Source organism: Phaenicophaeus curvirostris, chromosome 2, assembly GCF_032191515.1.
Source record: "Phaenicophaeus curvirostris isolate KB17595 chromosome 2, BPBGC_Pcur_1.0, whole genome shotgun sequence".
Classification (NCBI taxonomy): Eukaryota; Metazoa; Chordata; class Aves; order Cuculiformes; family Cuculidae; genus Phaenicophaeus; species Phaenicophaeus curvirostris.
The window spans coordinates 22145330-22157484 of NC_091393.1; the positions used below are offsets into that span (position 1 = coordinate 22145330).

The 12155-nt window shown below is 46.9% G+C and overlaps 2 protein-coding genes across 5 annotated transcripts in view; one reads left to right on the forward strand and one right to left on the reverse strand.

Moving 5' to 3' along the window:
* Positions 1-425, reverse strand: part of LRRC1 (leucine rich repeat containing 1) — a 102846-nt gene extending 102421 nt beyond the window's left edge. The window contains exon 1 of one of the 4 annotated variants that reach the window (XM_069851512.1): positions 81-425. In XM_069851512.1, the coding sequence (XP_069707613.1) occupies positions 81-239 (159 nt within the window). In that variant the 5' untranslated portion in view covers positions 240-425. The remainder of the gene's footprint in view (positions 1-80) is intronic. The other 3 variants (XM_069851510.1, XM_069851511.1, XM_069851513.1) reach the window with 3 other exon arrangements.
* KLHL31 (kelch like family member 31) overlaps positions 1-12155 on the forward strand; it is a 243792-nt gene that overhangs the window by 172349 nt on the left and 59288 nt on the right. The gene's annotated exons all lie outside the window — the stretch shown is intronic.

Genomic DNA, 12155 nt, shown 5'->3' on the forward strand with positions numbered 1-12155 from the left:
GGATGCTCGGGTGCCGCCTGCATCCCGCGGGGCCGGGGCCGGAGCGCTCCCCTCCCTTCCCCTCGCTCCCCCCCCCTCACCTTGGGCAGCTCTCGGAGCTGGTTGGCGTCCAGCAGGAGCTCCTCCAGGCTGCGGCTGTAGCGATAGATCTCCTCGGGCACGGCGGCCAGCGAGCAGTGCCGCTTGTCGATGGACTCCACATGGCGGTTGCACCGCCACAGCGGGATGCAGTGGAACATCGCCCGGGGGGGAGGACGGAGCCGGAGGGGGAGGCGGCGGGGGGGAAACCGGGGGGCTGCCACGGCTTCACAACCCCTTCCTCCTCCTCCTCCTCCTCCTCCTCCTCCTCTTCCTCCTCCCCGCTGCCCCGGCTCGGGTCCCGGCGAGCCGGCGGCTGCAAACCCGCATCCAGCGGTGCCAACCCCGGGAGAACAATGGGGTGGGAGCCGGGCCGGGGGAATTCACCCCCCCCACCCCGGGACCCCCGAGCCTCCCGGGACCCCCTGTCCTACTTGTCAAAAGCGATTTTCTCTTTCTCTCTGTTTCTCGCTCTCTCCCCCCACCACACACACACCCCCCCCCCCCAACCCCGTCAGTGCTCGGAGCGCAGCCGCTGCCCCCCCCGCAGGGGCATCGCGGGGCACGGCGCCTTCCCGACCCGGAACACGGCCGGCTTCGCTCTCCCCCCTCCTCCTCCTCTTTTTTTCCTCCTCCTCCTCCTCCTCCTCCTCCTCCTCCCTTCCCCTCCTCCTCCTCCTCCCCCGTCCCGGCTGACATCAGCGGGGCCGGGCCCTGCCGCCCCGCCCCGGGCAGCGCCCGCACCGAGCCGGGGAGGGACCTGGGGGGAGGTCCCAGGGGAAGGCGGCTGCCAGGACTCTCGGGGGTCCCTGCTGTAGGGGGTCTGGCAGCCGGGAGAGGAGCCCGGGAGCAGGGACCCCCTGCCCTCGGCATCCCGAGCGGTAAGGTCTCCCCTCAAACTCCTCTCCACACCCTCCTTTCAGGTAGTTGTAGAGAGCAATGAGGTCTCCCCTCAGCCTCCTCTTCTCCAGGCTAAACACCCCCAGCTCTCTCAGCCGCTCCTCATAAGGCCTGTTCTCCAGACCCTTCACCAGCTTTGTTGCTCTTCTCTGGACTCGCTCCAGAGCCTCAACATCCTTCTTGTGGTGAGGGGCCAAAACTGAACACAGGATTCGAGGAGCGGTCTCACCAGTGCCAAATACAGAGGGAGAATAACCTCCCTGGACCTGCTGGTCACGCCGTTTCTGATCCAAGCCAAGATGCCATTGGCCTTCTTGGCCACCTGGGCACACTGCTGGCTCATGTTCAGTCGCTGTCAACCAACACCCCCAGGTCCCTCTCCTCCAGGCAGCTTTCTAGACAGACTTCTCCTAGTCTGTAGCTGCACAGGGTTGTTGTGCCCCAAGTGCAGGACCCGGCATTTGGCCTTGTTAAACCTCATGCCATTGGACCCTGCCCAGCGGTCCAGCCTGTTCAGATCCCTTTGCAGAGCCTCCCGACCCTCCAGCAGATCGACACTTCCACCCAGCTTAGTGTCGTCCGCAAACTTGCTAAGGGTGCACTCGATGCCTTCATCCAGGTCATTGATAAAGACATTGAACAGGGCTGGACCCAGCACTGAGCCCTGGGGAACCCCACTTGTCACTGGCCTCCAGCTGGATTTAACTCCATTTCCCACCACTCTCTGGGCCCTCCATCCAACCAGTTTTCAACCCAGGAGAGCATTTGCCTGTCCAGGCCAGAGGCTGACAGTTTGTCAAGCAGAATGCTGTGAGAAACTGTGCCAAAGGCTTTACTGAAGTCAAAGCACTCACCATCCAGGGCTTCCTCTGCTTGGGGCCGGATTTGCCACTGCCGCAGGTGGTGGTTATAGGGTTTGCTTTGCATTCAGGCTCTGTAACACGGGTCACGGTGCCTGGGAACATGGTGTTTTGGTTTGGGCCACTTGTTTTTCCTCTTTCAGATACGCTGTTCCTTACCTAGGGTGCTTGCGAAGGTCACTGAGTCGGAGTGTGCCCCAGCTACGCTTAACATTTCCTTTGCAACTGAGCGCTGCCAAGGTACCATGGCCATGGATGATGGTTTTGCTTTTAAACTATACTGCTGTGGCATGAAAAAAAAGATTGATATATAGAGAATCAACTATAGAATCATAGAATGGTTTGTGTTGGAAGGGACCTTAAAGCCCATCTAATTCCAACCCCCCTGCCATGGGCAGGGACACCTCCCACCAGGCCAGGCTGCTCAAGGCTCCATCCAACCTGGCCTTGAACACCTCCAGGGATCCATATCCACAACTCCCCTGGGCAACCTGTGCCAGTGTCTCACCACCCTCATTGTGAAGAATTTCTTCCTAATGTCTAATCTAAACCTTCCCCTTTCCAATTTAAAGCCATTGCCCCTCATCCTGTCACTCCATGCCCTTGTAAAAAGTCCCTCCCCAGCTTTCCTGTAGCCCCTTTCAGGTTCTGAAGTTTTTTAATTCCACTTTCAAAAGAGCTGATGGTAAGGTCAGAGGGTAAGTAAAGGTAAAAGCACCAGCAGCCTTCTGCCTGTGTCCGCCGGCTCCAGCAGGCCCACTCCTTGTACCTCTGTCAGTGGGACAGTGTGCTGAACTCCAGCAGCAAAACACGCTCTCAGAGCCTCTGTTAGGCTGCATAATAGCAATTTTGTGACCTATCTAGTGACATATAATACTTTGGAAAACAGGCACTTACCACCAGAGCCCTCTTGAAATATTGCTAATTACTTGCATAATTATAACTGAGTCCAGATACAAGAACAGGAGAGGGGGGAAGTTTATTGTTGATGTCTCTGTTCTTCAGTCCCTGCACAGTATTGACAAATATGTAGGCAATGTATTTATTGTTGTGTTATTGTTTATTTGTACTGTTATTGTTTATTTACCAGCTGTTAAACCTTGCAAGCAACACTTGTTTGATTTCTGTGGGCATTGCAGCGATCTGTCCTTGCAGTGACCTGGTTTTGGTTTTAAAAAGGAATATTTTAGGACCTTGTTTACTGTTACTCTTTGCTCACGTATAAAACAAGAAGCTTTAAGAATGTTACCGTATTCTTTTAAATACACTGAAAAAAAAAATCAGTGTAAACCAGGTTTCTTTCTGCAACTGATATATCCAGCAATGACAAAAAAAAAAAATATGTAGAGACTTCCAATGTGTCTAAATAAAGTCTGTAAAGAAATCTGCTGGGCCGTGGGGGGTAGAACTGTAAATATTGCTGACCTGATAACAACTGAACTGAAGTGGATTTTTACAAAGCCACAGGAAACAACCTGACTTCTGACTATGCCATGATTAAAAATTGTAAGTTGGAGCAAAAATGTGGGCATTTCACTTCAGAGGACTATAACTGGGTTTCCAACATAGTTTTCATACTCTACAAGTATACAAACCATTTACAACGCACGGAAAAAAAAGAAAGCTGCGATTGATCTTTTTCATCCTGCACTTGAAAGCAAGATAATTACCTAATGGTATTCTAAGCAGGGCTTGGAGATCAGTTTTTTCAACATCTGCAATATTTTGAGGCAAAGGTTTGCTCAGTCGCTGCAGAACCCATGGAGGGAGTGGTCATAAATGTGTTCACGTGTGCTTGGAATCGGGGCGGGCATGCATTAGCACTCTCAGGCCTTCCCAGCCCTGGAGCAGGAGATTAGATAACTACAAAACAGGAGAAAATCCAACAAACATGTGGCACATCGGCACAGGGCTTGGTAAAGGCAGGGATGCAGGAAGCTGGCCAGCAGATCGCAGAGGGGGAGATGAGGAGGACCATTGCTCTTGGTGGGTCCTAGCTGGTGGCATCCTTCTTCCAGCTGCTGGTGAAGCTGCTTCTCCTGGAGGGCAAGTAGAGGAGCCAGGTTCAGAAAATCAGGCTTCTCATTGCAGCTCCAACCCAAGCTTTGACACAGGAGGTCTCAAACCAGACACAGGGAAGAACGTGCTCTCATCAGAGACCAACTGAAATTGCATTGCCTAAATTCAGCAACCATTACAGCTCCTCAGTGGCTTTCTCCTGGAGATCCTTTTGCAGAAGTGGGACTGCAGGAGAGCCATGCAGCAGGGCAGGTGAACAAAGGAAGGCTGTGGCTGACTGCCCCTGTTATGCATAGGACATACAGTCTGATAAAGGACTACATTGTAGGGATGGGCCAGCATGAAAGCATTTGAAAGAACAATGTGACTTGCTTAATTACGGAATGGGAGGGTGAACAGGCTGAGTCCTGAGCTGCAGCTTTTAAGAACATGCTCGTGAGTGGCACTTCAGGCTCTCCTGCACATCTTCTGCTTGGCTGGAAGCATCCACATTGTCCCACGGCTGAGCTTGACACAAAGCAAGAGCTCCAGCGGTGGCCTCTGTGGGAGCTTGCGATGCCCTCTGTCTTCTGTGCTGTTTGGGAAAGATACCCAATACACCATCCAGACAGAGAGGGCTTCACATCCCAGCCCAGTGATGTCTCAGAGGCTTGTAAGCATTTTGAGCCTTTCTTGCATGACACAGACACGAAGTTTGGCATGAGATGTCACTTCTGCAGATACTGTCATGTGTCTTATGACTGGGTCTGACTGTGACAAGTCTAGACAGTAACAGGAGGGTGACTGACTATCAAGTGAGTCTGTGTACGTTAATGAAGGATGAGGCAAAACACTTGCATGCTTCTCATGAGCGTCAGGGAGTCTGGGGGACAGAGTGATGGAAAGAGAGCTTAATATAATACTTATTTATGAGATCTGTCTTCACCAGCTGACATTCAAAGTGAGGATAAAGAGCCTCATCCTCTCCTCTGAGATGGACAGCTACTGTCATAGGGTCTTTGATAAAATCCTCGGGAGCTTAGGAGATCAGATTAGTGCTAGGGGCCCTGGTCCAGTGCACACCTGAAGATAAAGCCTGAGGCTATGGTATGGAAATAAGCATCAAGGAGGCCAAAAGGCAAACCAGCATTTTTGCTGAAGAAAGACTGTTCTCGCAACTAAAAACATCACCTTGAGCAGGTAAACCTGCTCAGCTCTGGTCAGTGTAATGAGTCACTAGTCTCTTTTGTTCTGCTGTGCTAAGAAAAAGCAGCAATAAAAAACCCAGGAAGAGACAAATTCTCTATCCTGCATGGCCCTGTCAGGGCAAATTTTGCTGGGAGAGCTTTCTGAAAAGTGAGAACTCTGGCACAATAGCATATCTAGAAGCTATAAGCAGGTACATTAGAGAAGTTGCAGACAAACAGAGGAAGACACCAAATAGCCAGGGCTCATACTAACACATAGCTGACAAACTTCTTACTTGGGGCAATTGTGTCCCCTGGGGGGTAGGAAAAGTATTGCCCTCTCTGATAACAGCAGCCCTGCTGTGTCACACATTGCCATGGCAAGCCAAAGGGTGGCTCATGTGCAGAAGGAAATAAGGTCTGTTGCTCTTCCAGTTCTGCAGGGATTACCTGGCTCCAAACTGCCATTTGATATCCATTTGGTCTGATTTACTTTCCTTTTTTTTTTTCTTTCGGGGCAGGGAGTAATCTTTGTTATTTACCTCTTTCCCTTTCTATTTTTTTTTCTTTCTTAGTGTTTCTGAAGGCATTTTAGCACTTTTCTATATTGGTTGGATGAATTTTAGTTACTTTGGACAACTCGATATTATTTTTAAGACTCTCCCAGCAATGCCTGGAGCCTTCAAGCTATATGAAATCTGTAAGAGAGGTAATGTCACCAGCTTCTTTGTGAGAGCAATGGAAGAGTGTGGGGAGCAGCTTCATGCTTCTTTGGTGGCAGGCTGCTTTCTTTAGCCTTGGGTGGACAAGGTCAGTTTTCTACCAGTTCAGCTTTGTAGAGGAACAGATGAAATCTGCTCTCACTGTGATACCATGGTTCATATTTCTTTCTGCCATTCGCACTGGGAATGGGCAACCAATATCAGGTTTTGTCAGAGTCACACAACATTAAGGTAGATATAAACAAAGGTTGCACCTCCAGTTCATGCACAGGACATACAGAACAGGAGAAGAGCAAGCTGTCCTGCACAGGATTGCTGGCAGGGGTGTGTGGCATGCAAGAGATTGCCCTGCTTAACAGGTCAGTGCTTCCAGGGCTGTCTGTTGGGAATGACAGCAGGGAAACCAGTTACACATACAGTCCCGTCATAACTGAAATCTGGGAGACAGGTCGTGACCAAAAAATTAATGTCTGATAGTCTATCAAACAAAGAACCATCCTTTAGTCACTGCCAGTCTGGTCTGGGCACGTAGCCAAGAACCTCAGTGCTGAATATCTCAATTTCTCTTTCTAGATATCATTGACCTTTGTGCTCTGAACAAAAAAACAGGTTTTTGTGACTTTTAAGGAATTCAGACAATTACATGTAAAATATAGATAAGGCTGGGCCAATCCCAGAAGTATTCCTGGAAGTTATTGTTTGAAAGAAGTAAGAGCGAGGTCATGCTGCAGCTCTCCCTCCTCAGCACAGCTCAGACAGAATTGCTTTCTGGCCTCTCAAAAGGCAATTCAAGCAAACAACACCAAGTTTTAGATTGGGATTCTTATAAAATGCTCTAAAGCAAGGATATTCATGGGTCTGGATGAGTGCAGAGGAGGTTAGTGCTGCTACAAAGAAATCAGTAATATTCAACATAACCAGAACTTAGCAGTAAAGTACGATGTGGGGTAGAGAGGAAAAAAAAAAAAAAGAGAATGGATGGAAATAGATTTTGCATCAGCATAGTTTAAGCAGTTCACAAAGCTCACAGTTTAAAACCCACTTAAATTAACATTAGGAAAAATTCAATAAATAATAAAAATAAAGCAAGTCAAGTTCCTGAAGCTTCTTCTGTGTTTGGAACTTCTTCCCTCCCCCAGTCAGGTTTCCCCAGCCTCATTAGAGATAAAAAGATGCAGCTACAGAGCATAGAGAAACCTGGGCAAAACGAGTGCAAAGGGGAGAAAGACTCAAGTTCTACAGGCAATAGGATGGGTTGGGGGGTTAATATTCTAACCCAGTTGCTGCTGAAAGAGTAGTTACACACCCCCTCTGACCAAATTAAGGAGGAATACTACTGAGCCCACAGTAACTGTACTAGCGCCTGCAGAGCTGCTGAGAGCCGTGCCTGGCAGGGCACTGGAGTTAATTAGCTCTGACAAACTTCTTTTTTCTCAGTTTTGCTGGCTGAGGACTCCAGTCACATTTACTCTTCAGTTTCTATGTAAATTGTTTAGAAGGGAGTTGTAAAAGCAGCAGGTAGACGCTGCTATAAAATGTTCCCATACTGATTGCAACACTACAAATACAGTTACAGATTATGGTTACACCAGCACAAGGACCATGTCTACAAAGCCTTTGCCTGTCAGAAATAACTGATACAGAATAATTTTCATGTGCTATTGGTATAAAGACATCTAAGAGTTACAATGAATTATTATAACCCTGATACCAAGCTTAAGCAGCACGTGGCAGCATATTTAACATATTCACCACTGTCTTAAGTGTTTTAAATAGCAATCACTGTGAGCAAAACTGTACCATCTCCTCCTTTCCACCCCCACCCCTAAATAAATCACTCACGATAACGTCAGCTTTTATTTGAACACAATGAGCTGTAATCACATGAGGTATTACTCTGATTTAATCCTATTTGCTTCAGTTTGATTTTTAAGGAGTGGCCAATAATATGTAGTTGTGTTATGTCTTAGGGTTTCTTATTTCACACCAGCTTTCAAGGGCTGACACCCATCATCATCTTTGGCCAGCGAACAAAGTGATAGGCTCTGGCAAGTAAGGAGAAGAGACAGTCTGGTAGCTAGAATGGGAGTTTTCCCTTCTTTCCGTTTTTTTCCCCCTCCCAGTTACTGGGCTAGCTGTCACAGCTGACAGAGATTCTGAGCCCCAGCTATTCAATTTTTCACTATTTTAGCTGGTCAAACACAACCAGATAAAAACTCTCACAGCAAATTTTGCTTCTCCAGCCACCCCGAAGAGAACAAGTGGAGACACGAATTCGGGTCTGTGTTTACTTTTTTCGAATCAACATCATGATGTAGTTAAATGCCACTTGACTGTGTCTAGTTCGGTGCTCTGTTTCCCATGGCCAACAGAGACAACCATGCTGCTGGATCTGGCATGAAATGAAAAGGCAGATACCAGCATGAGCTAAGTCAGCCCCAGCCTAGGGATTTTGGTAGGCATTAAGCCACACCTTCATTTCATGCCATTTCTGATCTTTATCCTCTGAACGATGAGAGACCCCAAGCCACCAGTGTGCTCTGGGCCAGGCTGCATTCAGCATCACGAGGGCCAGGAGGAGACAGCAGCTCTGTGAGGGAAGCTGGGCTGGCACAGGGTGGTACCAGAGTAAAGGCAGCAATGAGGAGCATCACTCTGTGTCAAGAGCTCATTTCAGGAGCATCCTTACAGCCCATCATTTCAGGTACTGATTCATAGTATCATAGAATAGTTTGGGTTGGAAGGGACCTTAAAGATCATCTAGTGCCATCCCCCTGTGATGGGCAGGGACACCTCCCACCGGATCAGGCTGCTCAGGGCTCCATCCAACATGGTCTTGAACACATCCAGGAATGCCACGACTTCCCTGGGCAACTTGTGCCAGTGCCTCCCCACCCTCATCGTGAAGGATGATGGATGGAGAATGTTTTACTGATGGGAAGTTGAAGCAGGTTGCACTGGCACTAACTTAAATTCGACAACAATGAAAAATATTTTGACTGGCTTCTAATTTGTCAAAACTTTTTCTTTTTTCTTGCCATGTGGTCCCTAATTTCCTTCTTTCTCTCATCTTAGCTGGAAGGAAAGTTTAATGCCCTTAGAATAAACAAACGGGGTCTTATCTACAATTACACACACATGCAATTCCACATTTGGTATTCATAAATGCAAGTTTAATGTTGAGTTTACTCTTCACTAATCATCTATAATAGTTATTTAGCTTATATGATGCATGTTAATTGGACAGTTGTACTTCAATGACTTTTACTATAGAAGACTTCTTTCATCAAATTATAAAATAACACGTCAGAAGATATGAATAATTAAGAATAATGAAGAAATTTCTGGTGTTTCTCCTTACAGCAAGAACTGTTAGACTGTAAAAGTTGGTTATTTAAGGAATCAAACCCAGGATAAAGGAAATATAACTGTAATTTATTCAGAAAGCTAAATGGAAAAATTGCACTAAGCAGCTGCACCAAGTAAAATATTTTTTTCTGCCTTTACTTGTGTCACAACAACAACTGGCATTAAAAGCAGATGTCTGAATACAGTGAGCTACCAAGTATGACATAACCGTTCAGTGAGAAGCATGATTGTCTTCAGAATTAAACACCTTCCTGAAGAAATGTTATGCTGAGTACCAAAAGGTAAGCTAGCAATTTAGAACATATATGCAATAGCTCAATCTGCTAGTTAGAAAAAAAATACAGTTCAAGAAAACAGCTAACATTAAATATTAAGTAAAACAGAAAAATAGCTGCCTTTACTCTTGATAACAAAATGATAGAGCTGGGGTGTCCAGGTCAGAGCGTTTATTAACCAGCTACCCAGTTCTGTAAAGTCTGCGCTACAGTTGTCACAAGAGATGGTTTTCAACAGAATTTAGGTCAAGTAAACACTTGGCAAGCAGACATACTGTTGTGAACTGGGAAATTCATGCAGGCACCTCAGAAACCCTGCAGGTCAACAGGAGTGAAATGGAAAGCAAAATGGGCTGGAGCATGACCCTGTCCTGCCCTTAGTGAACTCCCAACTGCAAGAAACTTCAACCAGCCCAGTAGCTAGAGTAGGTGATCATTGTTGGTCCCTTCCAACTATTCCATCCCGTCCCAGCTGCAGAGAGCTGGGTGCATGGCCTCAAGTTGTGCCAGGGGAGGTTCAGACTGGATATCAGGAAAAAAACTTTCACAGAAAGGGTCATCAGGCACTGGCGGAGGCTGCCCAGGGAGGTGGTTGAGTCACCTTCCCTAGAGGTGTTTAAAAGACGGGTGGATGAGGTGCTCAGGGACATGGTCTAGTGGCAGATAGGAATAGTTGGACTTGATGATCCAAGAGGTCTTTTCCAACCTGGTGATTCTATGATCTTTGCAGAAAGTATTACAATTAATTTGATTATCAGAACATCTGAGACAACTGAAAAAGCTTGAAAACACGTGGATCAGAAAGGAATCTGGTGATCCTGTTGGACACAAACATAAAAAAAGACCTCTTCCAGCTGACACCAGTAGCGCAAACATACCTGGTCTTGCCTATTGGTGGAAATCTTTGCATGGAATCATCATCACCCACCATGAATACTGCTCGACCTTCATTACAAAATACCAGGCATTTCTTCAGCCAGCATGCAAACACTGATCTTGAATCTGGACATTTGATTCAGTTTTTCATCACATATTTCTATTTCCAGTTCTTAACACTTCATCCAGACACCCTGCAGAGTTGTAGGCCTACAAGCAAGAGTAAAAGGGAAACTCAGTCTGCTTCAGCACGCTCCTTGCAGCCACATAGATGGCAAGAGGCAGCTTTTAATTTTGCAGCCTACACATCCATACCACCTTGCTGCACACAGCACCAGGCTCCCTCGTTTCATGTCACAGGTTTGACTTCTCGTACACCTGAAATCTTTCTTTGTCATGGGCTTGCTTGGTTTATACCATTCATAAGGACATTCATACACTAGATGATGCTAGACATTCATTCCTTAGATCTTCCCTAAGGATGATTTGACTAGACATAAGGAAGAATTTCTTCACTATGAGAGTGGTGAGGCACTGGCACATGTTGCCCAGAGAAGTTGTAGATGCCCCATCCCAGGAGGTGTTCAAGGCCAGGTTGGATGGGGCTTTGAGCAGCCTGATCCAGTGGGAGGTGTCCCTGCTCATGGCAGGGGGGTTGGAACTGGATGATCTTTAGGATCCCTTCCAACCTGAACTATTCTATGATGCTATGATGCAAACACGTCAGTGCTTTCAGGATTAGGAGCCATGCAGATGGGTTTGTCCCTGGATGGAAATGCTGCTGGGACATGGGCTTCCCTACAGAAATAGAGCCTGCCCAGGACCCCCTTTCTTGATATCGCTTTCACCCAGTTTCCCTACACAGCCACACTCGTCCTGTGGCAAATAGTCTGTTCCCAGCAGGAAGGACAAGCTGCTTTCCAATGAAATCTCACCAGAAATCTGATCCCAGGATACCGATGTGGGGCCTAATGCAGATCACACTGGATGATGCAGATTTTCCCTCAATTCTTTTGTTTCCCTCTTCCTCCATGTCCATTTCCTACAGGACTCACATGAGATCATGACATTTATTTTCTGGATGGTGGGAAGCTCTGTGCTATAATCTGTATTAATATCAAGACTTAAAGAGAGAGAAGGTGAGAGGACACAATAGATATAAATGAAGCCAAAAATAAAAGCATTTGGCCTTTCTAGCTCCTGGAGATAGACTGTTAACACCAATTGGATAACTTCTCCCCTAGCACACAACACCCAGCTGCTGCAGGTTTCCTATCTTTGTCTGCTTCTCTGTCAACCTTCCTCAGCTGAAATCCACCCTCTACCCCCTACTGAAAACAAAGCCCCTTTCTTTATATTTGGAAAACTCCCTAGGAGGCAGAAGGGCACCTTTTCTCCTTCTGTCATCAGGAGAGATTGGAAGAGCTGATAATCTCCATTTAGCTGGCCCCGTACTTCCTTTTGTAAGATCTAGTTTCTACTTGCTTGCAACTTCCCCCAGACTCCAACTGCCAGGATGTTTTCTACCTTCTGAGTCTGACTCAGAGTCAGGTATTTTAAAGAAGTTTTCAGCTAAAATGATCAGCTGGTTCTGAGAACCCACTTACCAGAAAATACATTATGCTATACCTTGAAAAGATGCACAGTAATTTTGCTACCATGATCATTTGATTTGGAAAAAAACAAACCAAACCAAAACAGTCCTTTTAGCAGAAGGGATCACGTAGCAGAGAGCTCAGCCTCTTGTCACCACTGTGCATTTTGCTGCCACGGCTAGGAAACTTGTCCAAGATTCCTCTGAAAAATAATCAAAATCAGTTCACATAGGCTCAGCAGCGTATGCACTGAACAAGCCTAATATTAGCAGCTAAAAATCCCCTAAATCCTCTA